The sequence below is a fragment of the Chroicocephalus ridibundus genome, chromosome 2, assembly GCF_963924245.1.
Source record: "Chroicocephalus ridibundus chromosome 2, bChrRid1.1, whole genome shotgun sequence".
NCBI lineage: Eukaryota > Metazoa > Chordata > Aves > Charadriiformes > Laridae > Chroicocephalus > Chroicocephalus ridibundus.
This window is the reverse complement of record NC_086285.1, coordinates 121,931,370-121,951,304: the sequence shown is the minus strand read 5'-3', so window position 1 is coordinate 121,951,304 and position 19,935 is coordinate 121,931,370. Positions and strand designations below refer to the sequence as shown.

Below are 19,935 nucleotides of genomic sequence, written 5' to 3'. Positions count from 1 at the left end.
TTCAGACGTGTTGTTAATTCAAATCTGAAAAGTTCTGCCAGAGGAAAGAAGATTCTTTCCTTGTGACAGCCACCCTCTGACTCTATCAGATGATTTATTAATTTATTCAAATGCCACATTTTTTTGTACTAACAACATCCTTTCTGCTTTGTTCCTTAAGCAATGTCACAGAGAGCGACAACACCAACCCAACTGAGAGCACACCTGTTTCCTGCTACCCTTGTAACATGATGAAATCCGAGTCCAAAGAGCCCGAGAGCACGATGCCTTTGGGAAGCCCCTCAACTGAAGCCCTGCCTTCGAGGTTATCTTGGCCAAACCATTTTTCGGGGACTGCTGAAGGCCAGAATAGAAGTGATTTCCTGCTCGATCCAAGCAAGAGCTACAGTTACCCCAGACAGAAGACTCCAGGTACGCCAAAGAGAAACTGTCCAGCACCTTTGACTTTTGACTTCGATGGGTGTGAGCTCCCGGCGGGGTACTCCCCGCTGACCCCAGCAGAGTTCACGAACACCATCTCTAACTGTCCAAAGTCGGCAAGTTACTCTCTAGACTGCACTGATGAGAAAACTCTGGGAGTCAGCAACACAAAGCAGAGCCATTCGTGTCCTGCCTTACCTCCTCGGGCACCGAAGTCAAGTGAAGAGAAAACAGTTACAGACATGTGTCCCTTGCCACTGAAAATAGATGGTGCCGAGGAGGAGTTGAAAACTGGTTCTCCAGACCTCTTGGAAGATCAGTATCTCGTTAAAAAGGGCATACAGGATACATTCTCTGTGTCTTATCCCTTCTCATCTCCCCTCCATCTCCAGTTAGCACCAAGATCTTGTGGGGATGGCTCTCCCTGGCAGCCACCTACGGACCTTTCTGGACTCTCCATAGAGGAAGTGTCTAAATCGCTGAGGTTTATTGGTCTGTCAGAAGACGTCATATCGTTTTTTGTTACAGAGAAGATTGATGGCAATTTACTGGTTCAGCTTACAGAAGAAATCCTGTCAGAAGACTTTAAGCTAAGCAAATTGCAGGTTAAGAAAATACTACAGTTCATTAATGGCTGGCGGCCCAAGATGTGATGCCGACTAGTTATTAGAGAAACTGTACGCGATGTGCTTGATGCACTTCAGCTAATACATCACTTCCTGTTTTTTGCACTAAAAGCCCTTCCTGTAAATAGTAGTAGAAAAATTCTTACTATGCAGATAAACGTTTTCGAGTGGTGGATGGATATTTTTTTTTGTTTTGGTTTGTCAATAATAAAGGTAGAGAATCTGCAGAGGTGTGCCTTGTGCATCCCTGAACGTTCAACAGCTGCTAAAAACTGGACACTAAGGGAACTTTTACTTCGTAGTCTGTTAAGACTTAGTTGTATTTATTACTGAACAATTTGATGCTGAAAGACACACACCAATCCAGTTTACAGTTTTGTGTTAACTGCAAAAAAAAAATGTATTTCTTACGGGATTATTTCTGTTCAAATAATATTTGGCAACATGCTGTGACTTTCTTCCGTTTCTGTTAACAAGGAGCACGTTCAGATATACAAAAACATCATTTTGACACTACATCTGAAAATGTTAAGAGTTGCTGTGAAGTGCCACTAATACACTACTCTTGCAGCCTATTTTTACTAACAGTATCTTCCTGACTACCTGTAATGTGGATACACTTTCCGTGCGACTTTGGGCAAAAAGAGTTAAATGTTTTCAAAACAAGAGTCTTGCTCAGCTCATTGCCCAGAGGGGAGGGAGAAGGGGGATTTTCCTACTGAGCCACTCTGCCCTGGCCAATTAAAAGTTTATGACCTGTAGATTTCAAAAGTTGCTTTTGTAGTCGGATGGCTGGAGCAAGTAGCATGACTTCTGGTCGTGCAGCTTTCTCATGGGAAAAGCAGTTCAGCACACAGACTCTTCTCTCGGCAGATCCTGCTAGCGCAGCCCCTGCAATGGCCTTGCTCTGGCGAAAGGCAACCCCTCCTATTTCCTCTGCTGCTGTTACCATCCTCTGAAAATGCGCTTGATGTGCTATCCTATTCCTGCGGTCGGATCTGTGTGGGAAGGTGATAGTACTCCTGTAGGATGCCTTTGAAATAAAGCATTAGCGAGGTGGGAGCAGAAACAGCGCCTTACATGCTGGTAAGAAGGGGCCAAGTGAGGGTTTGGGCCATGCCTTGGGAAGTGCTTGTGATGTTTGAGTTCACCTGTCCTGTTTGCAGTGGATGCAGGAGGATGCGTGTGTCAAAGTGGGAGGAACCGTAGCATCGTAAGATGTGCTAATTCAGTTGCCCAGCTGCAAAAACTCACTGCAATAGATGTCACATGGAGGCAGCAGTCAAAAGGGAGCACAGAAATGGGAAGGGGACATTAGGCTGCCCCTGGAGACCTTTCAAATTTAACTGTTTTGAAGGCTAGAAATAGGATTAACTTTTGTTAGTCTGTTAGCTGATGTCTTGTGCTTGGTAGAGCTCTCTGAATTATGTCTAAATAACCCCAGGATCCTCTACTTTTGTAGTACCGATTGCAGGGATTCAGAAAACAGTCTGTGGTGTCCATCCTCAGCAACCGTGCGTGCCCAGGATCCTCAGGTGGTCAGAGCCAGGGATGCTGGAGCAGCTTCACCTTCATCCGCTGCTGAGCAGAGCCCTGGACAGGGTGACACCATCACCTGCTTTTCTTACCTTTTTGAAGTACAAAAAATCTCACTTTTTCCATTGTAGAGCACGTAGTGGGAGCATCAAGACGAAATACAGAGGAGGGACAAAATGAGAGGCTGCTGTTGCCTGTTCTCTCAACCATATTGACTCATTAAAAAGAATTTCCTGCAAATGGAGTTTTCTGTTGCCCGGGCAAATTTCATGTCATGTCTCCATGCGGAAGTCAAGATGCATCATTTGTCTTGCAATAATTCAAACCACCGGTTCCCAACCAGAGAGCAAAGCCCAATTGACGTGGGTACTAGAAAGCAGTGAGCCAAAAACCATCCCAATAGAAAAACCCCAAGAGTTCATAATCCTACTCTTTTTCTTAATGTATTGACTTTTAGCAACAGATCAATAGCTTTCTCCGGGTGCATTTTAATTAGCGTCCTAACATATTTTAGCTGCAAGTAAGACTAAATCAAATCCAAGTACTGTTCAGATGTGTATGCTTGTTGGTAGGCATGTGCAAGTTGAAGTCAACTGCATTTATCCCTCACTATGTCCAATGAGCATTCAGATTTGAAAGGACCAAGTTTTAAATGTCAGGTACTTCTGTTTGTTTTACTTGGCTTGTTAATTCCAGGTAAAGTAAGTAAAAAATTCCAGGTAAAATAAGTCAAATAGCTCTCTCTCTCAAAAAAAAAAAAAAAAGGCAGTCTTGTAATATTAACATTAAATATTTCGGATGCCCCTAGGATATTAACATCCTCAAGAAAATAACGTTGTTTGACTGCGGATGGATACCTGTTCTGTTATCTCTGTTTACCTGCTTGGAATGTTTTTTCTGGCCATCACCCTGGTGGAATTTGCAAATTTGCATTCATGAGCGTGCTGCATTAAGATGGCGTATGCATAGACCAAAATAAAACTGGCCTGTTGAAAGGCCCAGAAATGTGCAATGATTTCAGAAGCAGATCCTGTGTGCAAAAGTACAGCTAAAGCCTCTAATTGCAAACTTGCTATTGATGTCCTTCCAGTTGTCTTGCTCTGGCTTGGCACTGCTTACTCATTTTTATGCATAATATGTTAGCATTTCACTTTTCTTTTGCCCTTAGCAGCTCATCATCTTAATTTTCCAAGCCATTTTTTGCAATTTAGGTGTTCCTAACCTTTGTGTTGTGTGAATTAGATGACTGCGGCGTCGAGCCACCTGCTGTGATGTCCAAGCTGAACTGAAGCATCTGCTCTGGTGAAATCAGGAGACGGAGTAGAATCATAGAATCATAGAATCATAGAATCATAGAATTGCTGAGGTTGGAAGGGACCTTTAAGATCATCAAGTCCAACCTTTAACCTACCCTGACAAAAGCCACTTCTAAACCATGTCCCTAAGTGCCCCATCTACCCTTTTTTTAAACACCTCCAGGGATGGTGAATCCACCACCTCCCTGGGCAGCCTATTCCAATGTTTAATAACCCTTTCAGTGAAAAAATGTTTCCTAATATCCAATCTAAACCTCCCCTGACATAACTTGAACCTGTTTCCTCTCGTCCTATCACTTGTCACCAGGGAGAAGAGGTCAGCCCTCATCTGAGTATGGTGGCTCGGCCTCTCCACCGCTGTGTAGGTAGCCAGGCTATGGCAACACTGATGCCCATGGGATCTAATTTATTTGCTTTCCTCTTGAGCTTTGTTGCCGTGGTGTTCAGGGGGTCAGGACCATCCTCAGCGCTGTAGAAGGAAGGCTGAACAAGGCAGACCAATGTGAATGTGTCGATCTCATGGAAAGTCCCTGGCAATAAATGGATGTTGGCACCTTTGAAATGGGGCAGGAGCTAAGTCCTTCAGGCCTTAGCAGAGAACCACACAGTCCCTTTAGAAGGATGGGGTGTAAAACCTGGCGACTTTAATCTGTTAAATGTTACAAAATGCTGCATTGCTTATTGTACTTTGAGATGGAGGGTAACTTTAATGTTCCCACTGTGATTAGGAAGTATCTGAAAACTCTGGGGAATATCCCTGTGATATGAACTTTTTACCAGCTGATGTGAATAGGAGGAGACAGCACTCAGGGTTTGATAGGACTTGCAAACCGCCCTAGCAAACCGAGCAGCGCCGGGCACTCTCTTGTGGGAGTCCCTTGCTGCTGAGAAGCTGACATGAGGTCTTGCCTGATTTGGTGCAACCCAACTGGCCTGTGCAATGAGTGATCCCAGGCAGCTCCCAAGCACGGCTCGGAGGTTAGCAATGGGGAAAGCAGCCTGGTTTTGAAGAGAAGTGGAGTTCACCCATGTTGATACGAGCTCTGTTGTTTGTCCTTGGGGCCTGAGAGAAGGCTCTGGCCCATTTTATCTGCTAACAGAGATGTAGCTATTGAGTTCAGACAACACGTGTCATGCCAGAGTGGACCTAGAGTCTTCTACTTTTTCACGGCACTCTGCTAAAATAGCCCAACCCTAACCTTGGACTTCTTTCCTCAGATTAAATAAATGTAAGGCCTCTGGTGCTTATTTAGTGATCGATGTCTGAAGTTGTGTGTCATCCTTGGGGGTTTTGTTTGTCTGGGGGTTTTGGTAGCAAAAAAATCTGGTGTGTCATTCTGTATGGAGCCGTCTCTTTGTCCTGCACCAAGAGACACATCCTTTCTATGCAACAGTTGCATGGCAGCGCAAGGACTGATGCTGCCTTCAGCGGCGAAAGCTGGATTCTGACATGGGGGCTTTTCTGGAGGTGGACACGGAATCGACCAGGGGAGGAATGGGGAGGAAACTTGAGGGGAAATGCTGGTTTCCTTTAAATGCTCGTTGTGCCTAGGATTAAGACTCTTTGTGTTGCTGCCTGGCTGGCTAACCAAAGCTGTATTGAAATCAAGTGCATATTTGCGTTCTTATTCTTGCCATTTTGTAAAAATTGCCTACGGCTAGAAATTTAGAGACAGAAAACATTTGGTCCATCCAAAATTGGAAGGAAAATGTATTTTGAAGTGTTCTTTGCAGCTAGAAGCAAGGGTTGAAGTAACTGCAAATTGCACAGTTTTTTCCAATACAACAATTTTACTTGCCACTTTAATTGACTTTATTCCACAACAACAGCTTCAAGAGAAACAGCGTGAATAGCGATGTTTGTCGCAAAAAACCACCATGTTTCAAATCTGTCTGTAAATACTTGAAGTGTTTTCCCCTATCTTTTCTTCTTGAGTCAACTCCTTGATTGGGTCCCCGCTACATAAAGTGTGCTGGCACCAGTTCCTTGCGTGCTGCCCGGGGGGTGCCTGCCTGCGGGCCAGGCGGGGGGGTACACCACACTACCTAAAAGCCAAACACCAGCCCTGTGTGAAAGGACAAGGGCTTCGCCCAGCTCTCCTGGCTCCTCTTTTTGATGCTGTGAAATTGCAGCTTTCCCGTGTATGAGCTAGAAGGTACGAATGAAATCCTAATAGAAGTGAGGGATTGTCCATTTTCTTCATGGTATTAGGGGTGGCAGGGCAGTAGGGAAACGCAGGCCCCTTGTTGAGACCTAGCAATAAATGACTCTTCATTTGTTACGTCTTAAACTCCTAATAGTCCAGGAGTTGTTCAGACTTTACCATTTCTGTGCGTAATAACCAAATTTTCAGCGTGCAAATCTGCAGAGTGATTCTCTTGACTTGGACAATCTTCTGAATTGTATTCAAAATATCTGTTAGTTCTTAGCTCTTTAGGTTCACTTTGGGTAGGTCAAAAAAGTACATTTCCGTTATAAAACGAAGCATGGGTTTTGTGGAATTCTGTGCTGTTTTGGGCTTTTGTGTAAAAGGCTGAAGGCAGATTATTATTTAAACCAGGTGCAAATAAATATCCCTGTAATGTATATGAACAAATTTAAACCGCATATTGTAAGTATATAAACTGTATATTAAAGACACTATTTTCATGATATTTCAAACGTGTACAGAATTTGTTGTACGGAATTGGTTGGGTTGCTTGTATTATATAAAATGGTTTTTGTTCAGTAATTTCACTGACTTATCCTCTTGCTCATCTCGGTATAATTTGGAAGTAAGCACTTCTCAAATAGTGAATTCACAAAGTAAGATTGGGATAATCGAGAGGAGTGATCAGACTTTTGCATTTAACCTCTTAAGACACATTACTTTTCCCTGTCTTGTAATTTCACGTGGTCCCCTTCAGCAAGAGCATCGAACTGTGTGTTCCCCACAGAATTTGTTGCCAGATAGCTTTCCTGTCTCCAGGAGATATTCACCTAAAACACTATTTTCCCAGGCCCTCAGCCGATTATCTTTGTTTTAGAGAAATGCAGTCAATTATAATTTGGATATGCTTTCAAGTGCAAAGACCACGCGCAAGTATTTCTGCTTTGCAAAATGTCGCTGAAGCATTTATTGGGTGGGGAGAAAATAAGAGACAAAACAACGTTGTGCTCTGGATTGTCTGCTCACGTTCCCTCCAATATTGGCAACAGGGGGAAATGTCAGCTCTACAACCACCCACACGTCATGCAGGTAAGGTGCTGTTGTGCCAAATTCCCCTTGGGCTGAACCTTCTTTCGCTCATACTAGGCCAAAAGAAAGTTGTGGAGGGTTTTATGGAGGGACTGGTATGTTTATGAGAAATAAAGCAGGGCAGAATCTGCAACAATGGTTGCCATTGGATTTGAGACAGATGGGGTTTACTTGCCTCCAACCCTCACATCTGGGAGAGGGGAGAAGCGTGTCTGGAGGCAGGATGTGCATCGTGTGGGTTGGGGAACAGAGAGAAGCAGAGTTGCTTTCACAAGTTAAGAAAAATCTCTTCTGCCATGAGCAGGGCTGTCTAGGGCACATCTCTGCTCCGCTCTCCAAGGAGGGGAAAGGAAAATAATTAATTTTCTGAATGCTCTGGTCAGTTGGTTCCAGGTTAGGCAAAAGGGTCTACAGGAAAGCATTCAGTGCAGGAAGGGGAAGGGAAGGGCTATAGCCCAAGCCAAAATGTGGCCATCCCCCTATCAGGGAAGAGCTCTTCTAAGACAGGTGTTTTCTGTTTACGTGTGTGTGTTATAGTAGTCATCAAGCCTGACATAAATCTCCTGTCTGACTCTAATCACCATGGCTACCTGTAAATGTGAATAAGGAATGCAGGCAGGGGAGGGACCTGAAAACACAGCTCTCTTTGGGAAGTGCAAGCTTAACACTTGTGGACATGCTGCTCCTCTTGGTATCACAAATTTGCTAATTAGACCTCCCCTAGATCTGTTAGGTGTGTATGTACCCTGTTCTCGCTCTCGCTGGGGCTCCTGTCCTTGAGTCGAGTTGCTATGGGATTCAGGATATTGAGAGAGCCTGACGTCCTGTCTCATGTTGCCAGTGACTAATCACTGAAGTCCTTAGTTGCAGTAGACTGTGCTAGCTCAGGTCATCACTAGCTCGGGGCACTCTGCACCATGCTCTGTTGCCCAGATATAAACATGCTTTATGTCATCAGATGCACATGTCCTGTGCAACCACTTTCTCCTGTGCACAGGGTGACCAAAAGCTGCAAACCTGGGCGAAGTTCTCCTGTTCTCCCTTTGTTTCACGTCACGAGCAGATGGTGGGATTTGCCATTGAAGAATGAACAGAAAATCAGGGCTGCTTGGGCAGCTGCCCTCAGTGATTTTGCCCAGGCCCTCGATGCTGCTGGACCATCTCCGTAGCAGCCTTGCTCCCATGGCAGCAAGATTTTTAAGGGTTCCCTTGGCACCCGTTGCTAACCACTGCCTCTGCCTCTATGGGCAGCTGTTGGAATGGCAGCTCTGGGGGTTATGCAAAAACTCAAGATTAATTGTATTCTGTACATAGATTATTTTTTTTCTTCTCTTGCCTTTGGTTATCATGCTCAGTGAAGATCAACTTTTGTTGAAAGTTGATGGTATTTATATTTTTATTCAGTTGCCTGGATCCAGTGTTTCTCCTTTCCCAGGATAAAAGCATCGCTATTCATTTTCATTCAGCACAATGAAAAGCTGACACGAAGAGCGGCTTTGAGAAGAAGGTGTCTTCTCCCTGTTCTCACCATCAAATTCCAAAGGTGGGAAGCTCAAGATGGATAACCAGGCCGCCACAATGTGAGCATAGAAATATGACCCAATTCTTTCTTTATTGCTCAATGAGACCTCAAAATGCCCTTGACTCCTGGGCGGGACAAAAGGAATGTGGTGCCAAACACGCTTGGATTAAATGAAAACCATTCCTCACAGGGAGTCTGGGGTAGGAGGGAGAAGAATGAAAAGAAAGAAAACAGGGAGAAAGGAGACAGCATATTTGAGGTGCCAAGTCTAAGGACCTGGCAATGAAGCAGAGGGATGTGTCCTCTTGCTTTGTGTGGCGGTGGCTGCTGTAGTACTTGTACGTGCCACACAGCGTCAGACTGGCACACGGCCGCCGACAGATGAAACCAGCTGGAGGGGCTGCAGAGGGTGATAGATGGGCTCATGGATCTCATTAGGACTCTCTGCCAATCCCATAAAAGCTCTGCCACAAGAAGGAGCTGCTTTAATTGCGCTGCTGCTATTCCATTATACAGTATCAACAATTATTCTTAATGAATATGGGGGTCAGTGAAGCAGGTCTCCAGGGCTGGGTTTCCGGTGGATTAGTGCAAACAGAAAGCAGGAGGAAGCTCTAATGGGTCGACGCTGTTCAGAACTGGCAGAGCCCTGAAGAACTGCATGTATCTTGGCTAATCTTATTTATTTAACTGCAGCTCTGGAAGTGGGAGAAATGTATGACAGCTAGAAACTATCCTAAATGCTAGTTCCAGATAGCCTTTGCTCCTGAATAATGAAGCACAGGCCATCCTGTAAGCAGTCCACCAGTTTCCTCCTGAAGACAATGTGTATTTTTATCCTTCAAAAAGAACCATAGAATGGTTTGGGTTGGAAGGGACCATTAAAGATCATCTAGTTCCAACTAGATCTGCCATGGGCAGGGACACCTCCCACTAGACCAGGCTGCTCAAAGCCCCATCCAGCCTGGCCTTGAACATTTCCAATGACGGGGCATCCACAACTCCTCTGGGCAACCTGTACCTGTGTCCCCCCAACCTCATCATAAAAAATGTCATCTTTATATCCAATCTAAATCTACCCTCTTAAGTTTAAAACCATTGTCTCTTGTCCTGTCACTACATGCCTTGGTAAAAAGCCTCTCTCCATCTTCCTTATGAGCCCCCTTTACATATTGAAAGGACGCTATAAGGTCCACAGCCTTCTCTTCTCCAGGCCTTACAACCCTAACTCTCTCAGCCTTTCTTCAAGGGAGAGGTGTTCCAGCCCTCTGACCATTTTCATGGCCCTGAAATTTCTCCTTTTACTAACAAATCAGTGAAACTGCAGTAGAGATGGGAATGGCCCTCTGTCTACATCTGTCCCACATAGGTCTGTGTAACCACAGACTCTTGCCGTGTTACTCTTGCCTTACTATTAATTTCTCAAAAGTTTTTGTCTTCTGCTTCCTGTAATGAAAGGCAGTGGTAGTTAAACACTTCTCTCTCACCTATCTAGTAAGCTTTCCAATAACCCTTCCTTCCTGACTTCAAAAAAAAAAAAAAGTAAGGGCACATATTGTTTCTTCTTTTTTTTTTTTGAGTCTTCTCTGCTGCAGCTGGTTTATTGAAACAAGGAAGTGTCATTTCACAGGGTCTCCGACGTTAACTTTGGCTTTTTTTTCTTGTGCAATGCTAAAAACTAGGACTTGGCAACTGAGCCTCCAGCGGGAGCGCAGCAGGCCAAGGATAAAAAGCCCACTAATTAAAGAAGCGACAAACAGAACAAATCCAGCTTTCCCAGCTTGACCTACAAACCCGAAACAGCATATCGTTTCATTTTGTCACCCTCCTCTGCTACCTTTTGGCCTGCAGAGACTGACTGGGTGCCTCTTGTCACGGGTGACGGGGCGGTTGCAGCGGGTGGGTGGCTGTCTCTGCCTCTGGTCCCACACGGAGCCCTGCTAGTATGTGCAGGCAAAGCAGCCCATCCTTTTCCTGCCCTGCTCCTGCCGGCTGCATCCCTCTTGTGCTGAGAGCTTTAACCTCTGAGCTTCCATTGCAGACTAACTTGCTGTAGGGTGATATCCCTTATAAAAGCACGTAACTAACGTTTACAAAATAACCCACAGCTGTTGAGCGCAGGGAACTGTTTTAAGGACCACAAAGCTTTCAGTTGACAGAGCTTCTTTCATTCTTCTTCCCTGGGGTCTTCATGTGTAAAATGAACCCGTCACCAAGCCCAGTGTATGGCACAATATTTCTGCTCCTACTGGCCTGAAAGCGGGTTGGTTACTTCCTCACCTTCCTGTGGAGGAATACATTCCTGAGTATTTCCGAGATACCTTCAGCTACTGTTTAGTTGCTTCCTAAGCATATATAATGTGACTGATATTTGATAACTAGCAGCTGGAATTTGAGTTTTGTAGCTTATCCAAATGGCTTGTGTTCATATTTCCTTAACCCAGTGTTTTTACAAGAAAATCAAAATACCTACCTAAAGCAAAACTATATAGATGATTCATGAAAATTGGTGCCATCTTATTCCTACTGATGGCTTTAAACAGAAAAAACAGAGAAGGGCAAAGCACAAGTAAAAGGAGTTATATTTAGGCTGCAGGTTCTTACTCTTAAAGTTGAAATCTCAGAGCTGACCGTGAACCTGCCTGGAGCCGTGAATTTCCATATACAAGATGCAGCTTTGAAATCTTTTTCAAAGTCTTACTTTTGAACTGTGGAAAACCAGAGATGAGAAGGCAGTTTCTAAAAGACAGAGGAGAGGCCTCTCTGACACACTGTGCCTTTCATCTCCAAACACAAAGGACCAACATAGAGATGAAGAGCCAGCGTAAGCTGAGCCGCAGTGGCTCAGCCTGAGGTTGCAGCTCGGTATCGCCTCCCTCACAGCAGCCCCAAGCAAAGAGCATGGCAAAGGAATGGGAACAGGACACACCGGGACATTTCTTGGGACTGCTTTCCCCGTCTCCAGGGATTTACATCTTAGGAGCTTTCAGGGACAGAAGTAGTATTTTGTATTTAAAAGTCACTGTCTTCACTAATGAATTTCAAAGTTTCATGCTAAAATGCAAAATTTTACCTGAAACTTATGTTGGGTTTTATTCAGAAGCACGAGGCAAAAATGAAGATTTTAGGAACAGATGAATTTAAAGCCCCCTGAGCCACCACTAAAACAATATCAGCCCGTTGTGTTTGTAAACCATCTGTGACTCTGCTGCTGGTATTTTTGTTCTTGCATGCTTTTCCAAGGTGTTACAACTTTCTGTTGGTACTTACGGAGCTTGAGATTCATGCAATAACCTGTGGAGCACCTTGAATTAGGGGACGCTTCTTTCTGACTGGGTTAAAAAAAAAAAAGCCCTCCCAATTCTCAAGGGATGCAGTTTGCACCTGCTCATTCATGGGGATCTAAAGGAAACATGCCCAAATACCAAGGAACAAAGTAAATGTTGCCTTGGACCCTAAACCTTAGCATTTCTCAAGTTCTGTGTGAAACCAACCTTACTGCATGGGCTTCTGCATTTATTTCTCAGACAAAATTCATCCTGAAATGAAATAATACGATTTTTAGAAGCCAGAGGGGATTTCAGCCAAGAAACTAAGACAACATTCATCAGCAAAATTTGACCCAAGGTGTTATTGAGCCTCTTACGCCTGTGTTATATATCAGAAAAATTCTTCCCAGAGAGCCATCCTCCATAAGAGCCACTGCTTATTGCTCTGCATTTTGCAATAAGCCAAGTTCATAAATGCATTTTTAATTGATGTAATGGAAGACTTGGAATTTTTTTTTGGGAAAAAAAGGACTATAATTCCTTCAATTATACTGAAATATATCAGGTCATTTTAAATGGGTGTCTTCTGGAAGGCTTTGCTGTTTCTTCATTTTTAATACTTACCATAAGCTATTTCAGATGGGAGCTCTTTAAAAGTGAGAGCATCAATAAAAGGTTGTTAAAAGCAGGCTAGCCTCTGATTAGCTCGGTCTTTTGCTAAAACTGGGTTATATTACTGAATGCAGGTGCATGTATGCACCTGTGTGTCTGTGTATATATGCATGTAACTTACAAAAAAGGCATGAATAAAAAAATCGTCTGCTGCTTACTGTACAGCTTAAGTGCTTCTGTGATGCTGAAAACACGAATTTTTCCAGCATGTGAGAACAAGCAAGTGAACTTGCCTGACAGACAGGAAGCAAAATCTGTTTGTGAAGACAGACTGACGCTTCAAGTGCAGGGAAATGGGAAAAGGGTAATCCAGGCTCCCTTTTAAGTTCGCTTAATAATAAGGTTTTCTTCTCTGCTGAGAAAATCAAAGATTACATTCACACAGGTAAAGGGCTTTTTTAGTTTGATTGTTTTAGCTGCGTTTCTTTATGCAATTTTCCATTTGATTTAATTCTATTTAGTATGATAAATGCTGTTTAATCTGAAATTCTTTTTCTTCATTTTCAAGTATGAAAAACAGAGATGAAAGATTAGCTTCTAGTGACCCACATCAAAATATAATTTGGCTGGAAATGAAATGAATTTGGATTTAGTTGTATCTCTTGGATAGTTTTGCTGCAACAACAAATCTTCATAAAGTTAAGCTGCCTCTGCTCAAGGAATGGAAGAGGTGTGTTCAGCTGAGCTGTGAGAAGCTCCTGCGGTCTCTGCCCTGTCTGTGTGTGTCTGACTGGAGTCAATGCCATCAGATCCTCAAAATGTAAAGGAATTTAGGATTTTAAAGTAAGATTACTGCAGCAGCTTTTCATGGTTTAATTATTTTATATTGGAGGCTGCTGAATGATGCGTTCGGTGAGCTGATTGCTTTTCAGAGAGCATTAAAAGATTTAGTTGCTCCCTGTTTCAAACATTTGGAAATTTTCATGCTGGGATTGAAGGGAGCTGTGGAGCAAATCGTGTCTCTCCCCGGGTGCTGGCAGCTCGCTTCCTTGGTAGCTTGGGCTGTGTGGAAGGAATTGTGACAAAATGTAATTATTTTGGATTTAAGCTTTTTTGTAACTTGGTCTGTGTTTTGTCTCTCAGCTGTATAAAAGGCAATATGCACTGGTTGTTGGGTTTTCTTAATCGCTAAGTATTAATGGCAAGTATTAATACAGCATTTTTCCCCTGCTCTGCTGGTGGCACTGGTCTCGTTGGGTGCCCACTGCCTGTGCTGGTCCTGGGCGTGTGGCTGCGGTGGGGAGCTGGCACCTCTCGGTCAATGCAGAGCGAGCACCTCCAGGCAGACGTCTCTTCAGGTCTGGATGTCCTGATTTACCTCAAGGTGTTATCTGAATTATTTCAGCATAATTGAAGGAATTATAGTCCTTTTTTTCCCCAAAAAAAATTCCAAGTCTTCCATTACATCAATTAAAAATGCATTTATGAACTTGGCTTATTGCAAAATGCAGAGCAATACGCAGTGGCTCTTATGGAGGATGGCTCTCTGGGAAGAATTTTTCTGATATATAACACAGGCGTAAGAGGCTCAATAACACCTTGGGTCAAATTTTGCTGATGAATGTTGTCTTAGTTTCTTGGCTGAAATCCCCTCTGGCTTCTAAAAATCGTATTATTTCATTTCAGGATGAATTTTGTCTGAGAAATAAATGCAGAAGCCCATGCAGTAAGGTTGGTTTCACTTAAGGGCAGCTTATGTGCCATTGCGTGCTCCTTTCCTCACTGTACCATGGTGGGAGTGTTGCTGCTGGGGTTGCCATCCATCCTCCTCCTCAGTGGGGAAATACCCGAAAATCGCGTATCCCAAGAGCGAACAGTTCTGCTTACAACACTGCAAGTATCGCATGAAAGCTGTTTACAGAAAAATTAGTTTCTTTTGGACGGTGTGCAGGAGGAATAAGCGGTCATAAAAATCTCTTTGCACCAAGGTCCCTTTGCCCAGCACCCCCTCCCCAGGGGGCTGCCGGCCGGCCGCACGGTTGGGCCCGGCAGCAATGGAGGCTGTCAGGGCTGGCTCGGAGTGAACGTGATATCAAATCGTAGGGATTGTTTTTTACCGTGAACAGTTTAAAACTTCTCGTCAGCATGGTTGCGCGTGCTATGAATTCTAATCGTAATTTTCTTCTGTACTGATTACAATAAAGATGCCGTTTTTTTAGAGCCAGAGTCAGGGCTCGCCTGTGGTGGCTGTGGCCTGCCGCTCCCCGTGGCCAGCGGGGACGCCTGTCGCATCGCCTGTGGAGCTGAGGACAACCATGTCCACCCATCCTCCTCTCCTCATTGCCAAATTTCCCCACTTTGTCTGGCCTGGCCTCGGACCCTGCCCCATGACAGCTGAACGCCCCCTGGGCTGTCTCCCTGCTCCTCCATGAGCCCTCGGCCTGGGCGGCTGTGGTGGATCCGCAGCTCAGCCCCGGCCTGGGCAGGGCCCGACCGGGCAGCTGGGAGAGCTCTGCCTGACTGCAATGGCTGAGGCAGGCTCAGCAAACACAGAAGCTTGTTGGGAGCCTACAGAGGCAGCCCGAGCTGGAATTGGATTCCTTTTTGATTTAGTTTCTGTTCGAGTCCTCTTACCTGGGAGACGCAGCCATGCCCTGGGGGGGTGCTCATGTTGCTCACGCGCAGATCTTGGGCTGCCTTCGCTCCTTTCTCTAGACGGTTTATATCAATTGCACTCTCCCCTCGCCAAAGCATTTTATCACGGCCCTTCTGAAGGGTCATCTGTCTCACTAGCACGTCCCTGCAAAGCCTGTAAACTTACAAAAGATCAATAGGTTCATAAAGTAGAAGTTAAGGCGATGTTGCCCTGCTTCCTGCTTTAAAATTTAGGTTTCTGAGATGATTGCTTTTTCTCACCCTGTGGGGTTTTCAAGGCTTGTCTGATCGGTGTTTAGGAGAAGCTCAAGTGTCTGACAAGCCTTTTGAAAACAAAGCAAAACCTGAGTTGTCCTCTCTCCTTCCTTCAAAGGAAGCCCTAACATCAGAGTATGTTCTTGGAGATGTCCCCTGCTCCACGCCATACAGATAGCTCACCCATTATCACGGGGCAAGGAAGAAACAAAATCCCCGGTGCTATACAGCTGTACAACGTAGTTCTAGTTCTTTTGAATTCTCATGTTGGAAATTCTTTAAATCCTCTTTTGGTGTGGATTTCACTTGCTAAGCCATAATAAAATGGATAAATCTAATAATTTCTTTGAATTTGATTCCACTTGCACTTTCTCTTTCCTAAGCAGCTTTTTGTGTCATGAAAACAAGGGTCCAGTTTGTATTTAATAGTTCATCTGTTTAATAGTTAATCTCATGACATTTCTCTGCATCTGGAGGAAAACACCCGGGACAATAACGCTGGCTAATAATATCAAACTGATGAGCAAAGAAATAGCACCCACATTCTCAGCTGATGATGTGGCAAAGATCAAGAAATTCTGCAAAGCTCAAACTAAAGTAAGTTATAAATTGCACTAATACTGGCTAATGGATAATGAGATTCCATTCTAATGTTGGTAATGTGCAATGTAAGTGTTTGCTGTTTCTTAAATAGGATATCTTTGACCATTTAAGCAAGTCTTTAGCACCAAACGTTCATGGCCATGAGTATATTAAAAAAGCCATTTTGTGTATGCTACTGCGGGGTAATGAGAAAGTTCTCAACAATGGGACACGCATTAAAGGAGACATCAATATCTTATTATTAGGTAAGAGCATGTAGAGTTAATAGTGCATTGATAAGTTATTTTATTATCCCCCCTCCTATCATGCCAATGGAGTTCTGTTATACAATATTAGCAAGAAAATAAAAGCCAACTCAGTACAAAGACTCATTTCGTCTTATACAAGAATGTTTGTTAGTGTCTTAGGATCAATTTATTTTATCCTTGGGCACATTTTTACAATTATTTCTGTTTCGTCCCACACTTCCCTATTTACTTGACATCTGTTCTATGTTTCTGACTAGTGCCGGCATGATGAGCAATCGAGTCTAATCCTGCACTGCTCATTCGGGCGAGACACCCACTGATTTCACGAATGGGCTTCAGTTTATCGCTCAAGTTGATGGAACTATTCTACTTCTGTCACTTGTAGGCACGGTGGTTGTTCAGTTGTGACTTCATTTCTAGATGCTTTGTTTTCAGTACCCGTAATTAAGTTGCATTAGCCTGACAATGCTAACCTGCTACTTAACAGCTCCTGGCAGAGGTGTCAGCTTCCTTGCATAAATCAAGCTCTTTGTTTCTCTACAAAGCTTCAATCAAATATTTGATAACTTGCTTTAAAAATGGATTAACCTAAAACAATAATCCTATTCAAATCTTTCTGTTTGAGTATGTCCTTTCTCTCCTGAAGAGGGCAACTTGCGTGCTGACTTATTGGCACTATTGAAACCATGCTTCATCCACACCACACTCCTGGCATTTTAACCATGTCAGTACAGATGGGATCTGTTATCCAACAAACCCCTTGTCAAAAGTGCTTGCCCAGCACATGAATTACCTTGCTGTGTATCCAAATATAGCACATGTGAAGCCATGAAAATTCAAAGTATTTCTATAATGGCACTCAATGACATGTTAATGCATCTGCTGGGCTTTGCAATCCAAAGGACTGCCTACTAAAGCTTTAATAAAGCCAAAAGCTGGTCCCTTAATAAAATGTAAAGCTAGGTTGGACATAGGCATACTTCCTCGAAATTTGGAATGACATCTTAAATTAAAAAAAAGAAGAAAAGATTTATTCTGGGAGGATTCTGAAGCAAGAACTCTAAGAAAGAAAGTGTAGTTTGAGCAGTTCTATCTCATTTTAATGAAACAGCAAGATTTCTGAAGATGTTTTTGGTACCTACCTGTGTTGCAGTAATGTCTGGTGGGGTGTTAGGTATGTGGTTTCTTTTTATTTATTTATATATATATAGATACAAATTTATATTTATAAAAATTTACACACCTGACCTTAGAAATGCCAGCTTCTCTTTCTTTTCTTTCCAGTTTGAGGCTGAAATGAGAAACTGTAATTCTTCTTATACACCAATACTCTTGGTGTAATCTTACAACTCTTAAAACTGTCTAAAGCAATTTAGAAGCTAATCAGTGGTGCAAGATTTCCAAGTTTGCTAAGACTCAGGAACATTGTGGAGGGGAAATGCTGGGAAAAAAAAAACCCAAAACTAAAATCCTAAAACGTGGAGGATTTCTTACCAGAGTCCCTCAACTTTGTGAACTTGAAGGCTCAAGAACTTGTCTCTGTTATCACAGAACCACAGAATGATAGGGGTTGGAAAGGACCTCTGGAGATCATCCAGTCCAACCCCCCTGACAAAGCAGGGTCACCTAGAGCAGGTTGGACAGGAACGCGGCCAGGCTGGTTTGAATGTCTCCAGAGACAGAAACTCCACCGCCTCTCTGGGCAGCCTGTTCCAGAGCTCTGCCACCCTCAAAGTAAAGAAGTTCCTCCTCATGTTTAGGTGGAACTTCCTATGCTCAAGTTTGTGCCCATTACCTCTTGTCCTGTCTCTGGGCACCACTGAAAAGAGCCTGTCCCCATCCTCCTGACACCCACCCTTTAAGTATTTATAACCATTGATAAGATCCCCCCTCAGCCGTCTTTTTTCCAGACTGAAGAGACCCAAGTCCCTCAACCTTTCTTCAAAAGAGAGGTGTTCCAGTCCCCTAATCATCTCGGTAGCCTTTTGCTGTCCCCTCTCCAGCAGTTCCCTGTCCTTCTTGAACCAGGGAGCCCAGAACTGGACACAGTACTCCAGATGCAGCCTCACCAGGGCAGAGTAGAAGGGGAGGATGACCTCCCTCAACCTCCTTGCCACACTCTTCTGGATGCACCCCAGGATGCCATTGTCCTTCTTGTTCACAAGGGCACATTGCTGGCTCATGGTCATCCTGTTGTCCACCAGGACACCAGGACAATGCTTTGTCTTCTTTCAGTTGCCTGAACTTGTGGTTTTGGAGATGCTGGTGAAGCATGGCAGATTCATGTACCTGGAATAACTATAACTGTTGATTTGATTTGCTCACAATTTTTTCCTGTTAAACTGAAGTTGAACATTACACCTCATGACATTTATATGGAAGCTGTGTTTCTGAATGACAAATTAAACAAAAGGCTGCAAGGTTACAAAAAAACATGTACTGATGGTGTTTCAAGGTACTTAGAAGGTTTAAGTGAACGTTTTAAACTTTGGAAGCTTTGATCTTCGTTACTTGAAAAGAGGAAGCACTTTGCTACTTCTCAATAGCCATCTCAAGATACTCACAACATACTTGCGGCACTGTCAGAGGCATCTTCTGCATTTTACTGTGAAGGAACTTAGAAACACTGAATAAAAAATACTTACTACGGAGATCAAGTGGTAGCTTATAAAAGCTGGATGTAACCACCCTTCAGATGCCCGGCAAACTCTGTTTTTTGAGGCCACAGCCCCAGGCTCCCCTGGAGTTAGCAATAGCAGGGTTAGCATCCCCTGATCCATCAGTGAGGATTCTTGGCTCTCCAGCTCCCACCACCTTCATCCCAGGTATTGAGGGCTGTCTGCCAACAGTGACGAAGCCGATGGCTGTCAGGTTTTGGGGGCCAAGGAGGAAGAAGTATCTTGGTGACGATTGTGGCCGCAGCAGACCAGCACTGCCAGAGGTCCTGGGTTTGCACCAACCGAGTGCTGTGTCCCTGCTTGTGGCTGCTGGACTAAACGGCACCATCGAGGCAGCAAAGCATCACACCAACAAACAGGTACCATTGGGTTGCCTTTTCTCAATCTGATTTGGCAGCGATTTACTCTGTGCTCTTACTTAAGCCTCCTAATAGTCCCAATTTAACTGCCTTTCCAATAAATTGAGGAAACTGATTTCCCATTTCCCAGGAGTATTTGGTCAATTAATTGTAAAAATACACTGTAAGTGCAAGAACATTTATCTCATTCAAGTTCATTCCTGCCAAAGCTTGAAAGTACCAAGATTCAAGTTTACTGGAACAATTAGCCCCCAACATCATCAGCAAATATATAATGACTATCCCTAACACCCAGCTCAGAGGTCTGGGCCTGCATCCAGCAGTCCCTGGATCTGAAAGGCGTGACCGTGATGCTCCTCCTGCCCTCATTTCTTTTGCACATCCATGGAGAGGAGTTGGGGCTCTGACTGCTGGGACCCACGACATTTCCCCTTCCGTAAAAGTTTTGTACAGCACACATCTGTATTTGCATGGGGTTGACATATTTTTAAACATAACTGAAGTTTGAGGTTTAATGACCAATAAGCCCAGCTGCAGCTGGGAAAAGACAAGGGTAATCCTGATAATGTGTGGCTCCATCTGAGATGATCCAGACCC

At 43.9% G+C, this 19,935-nt stretch overlaps 1 protein-coding gene across 1 annotated transcript in view; it reads left to right on the top strand.

The window, feature by feature from the left end:
• The window catches only part of GAREM1 (GRB2 associated regulator of MAPK1 subtype 1), a 107,839-nt gene extending 101,286 nt beyond the window's left edge, over positions 1 to 6,553 (top strand). Inside the window, exon 6 of the mRNA XM_063326782.1 lies at positions 161 to 6,553. Coding sequence (XP_063182852.1) covers positions 161 to 1,073 — 913 coding nt within the window. The 3' untranslated portion in view covers positions 1,074 to 6,553. The remainder of the gene's footprint in view (positions 1 to 160) is intronic.
• Positions 6,554 to 19,935: the final 13,382 nt, after the last annotated feature.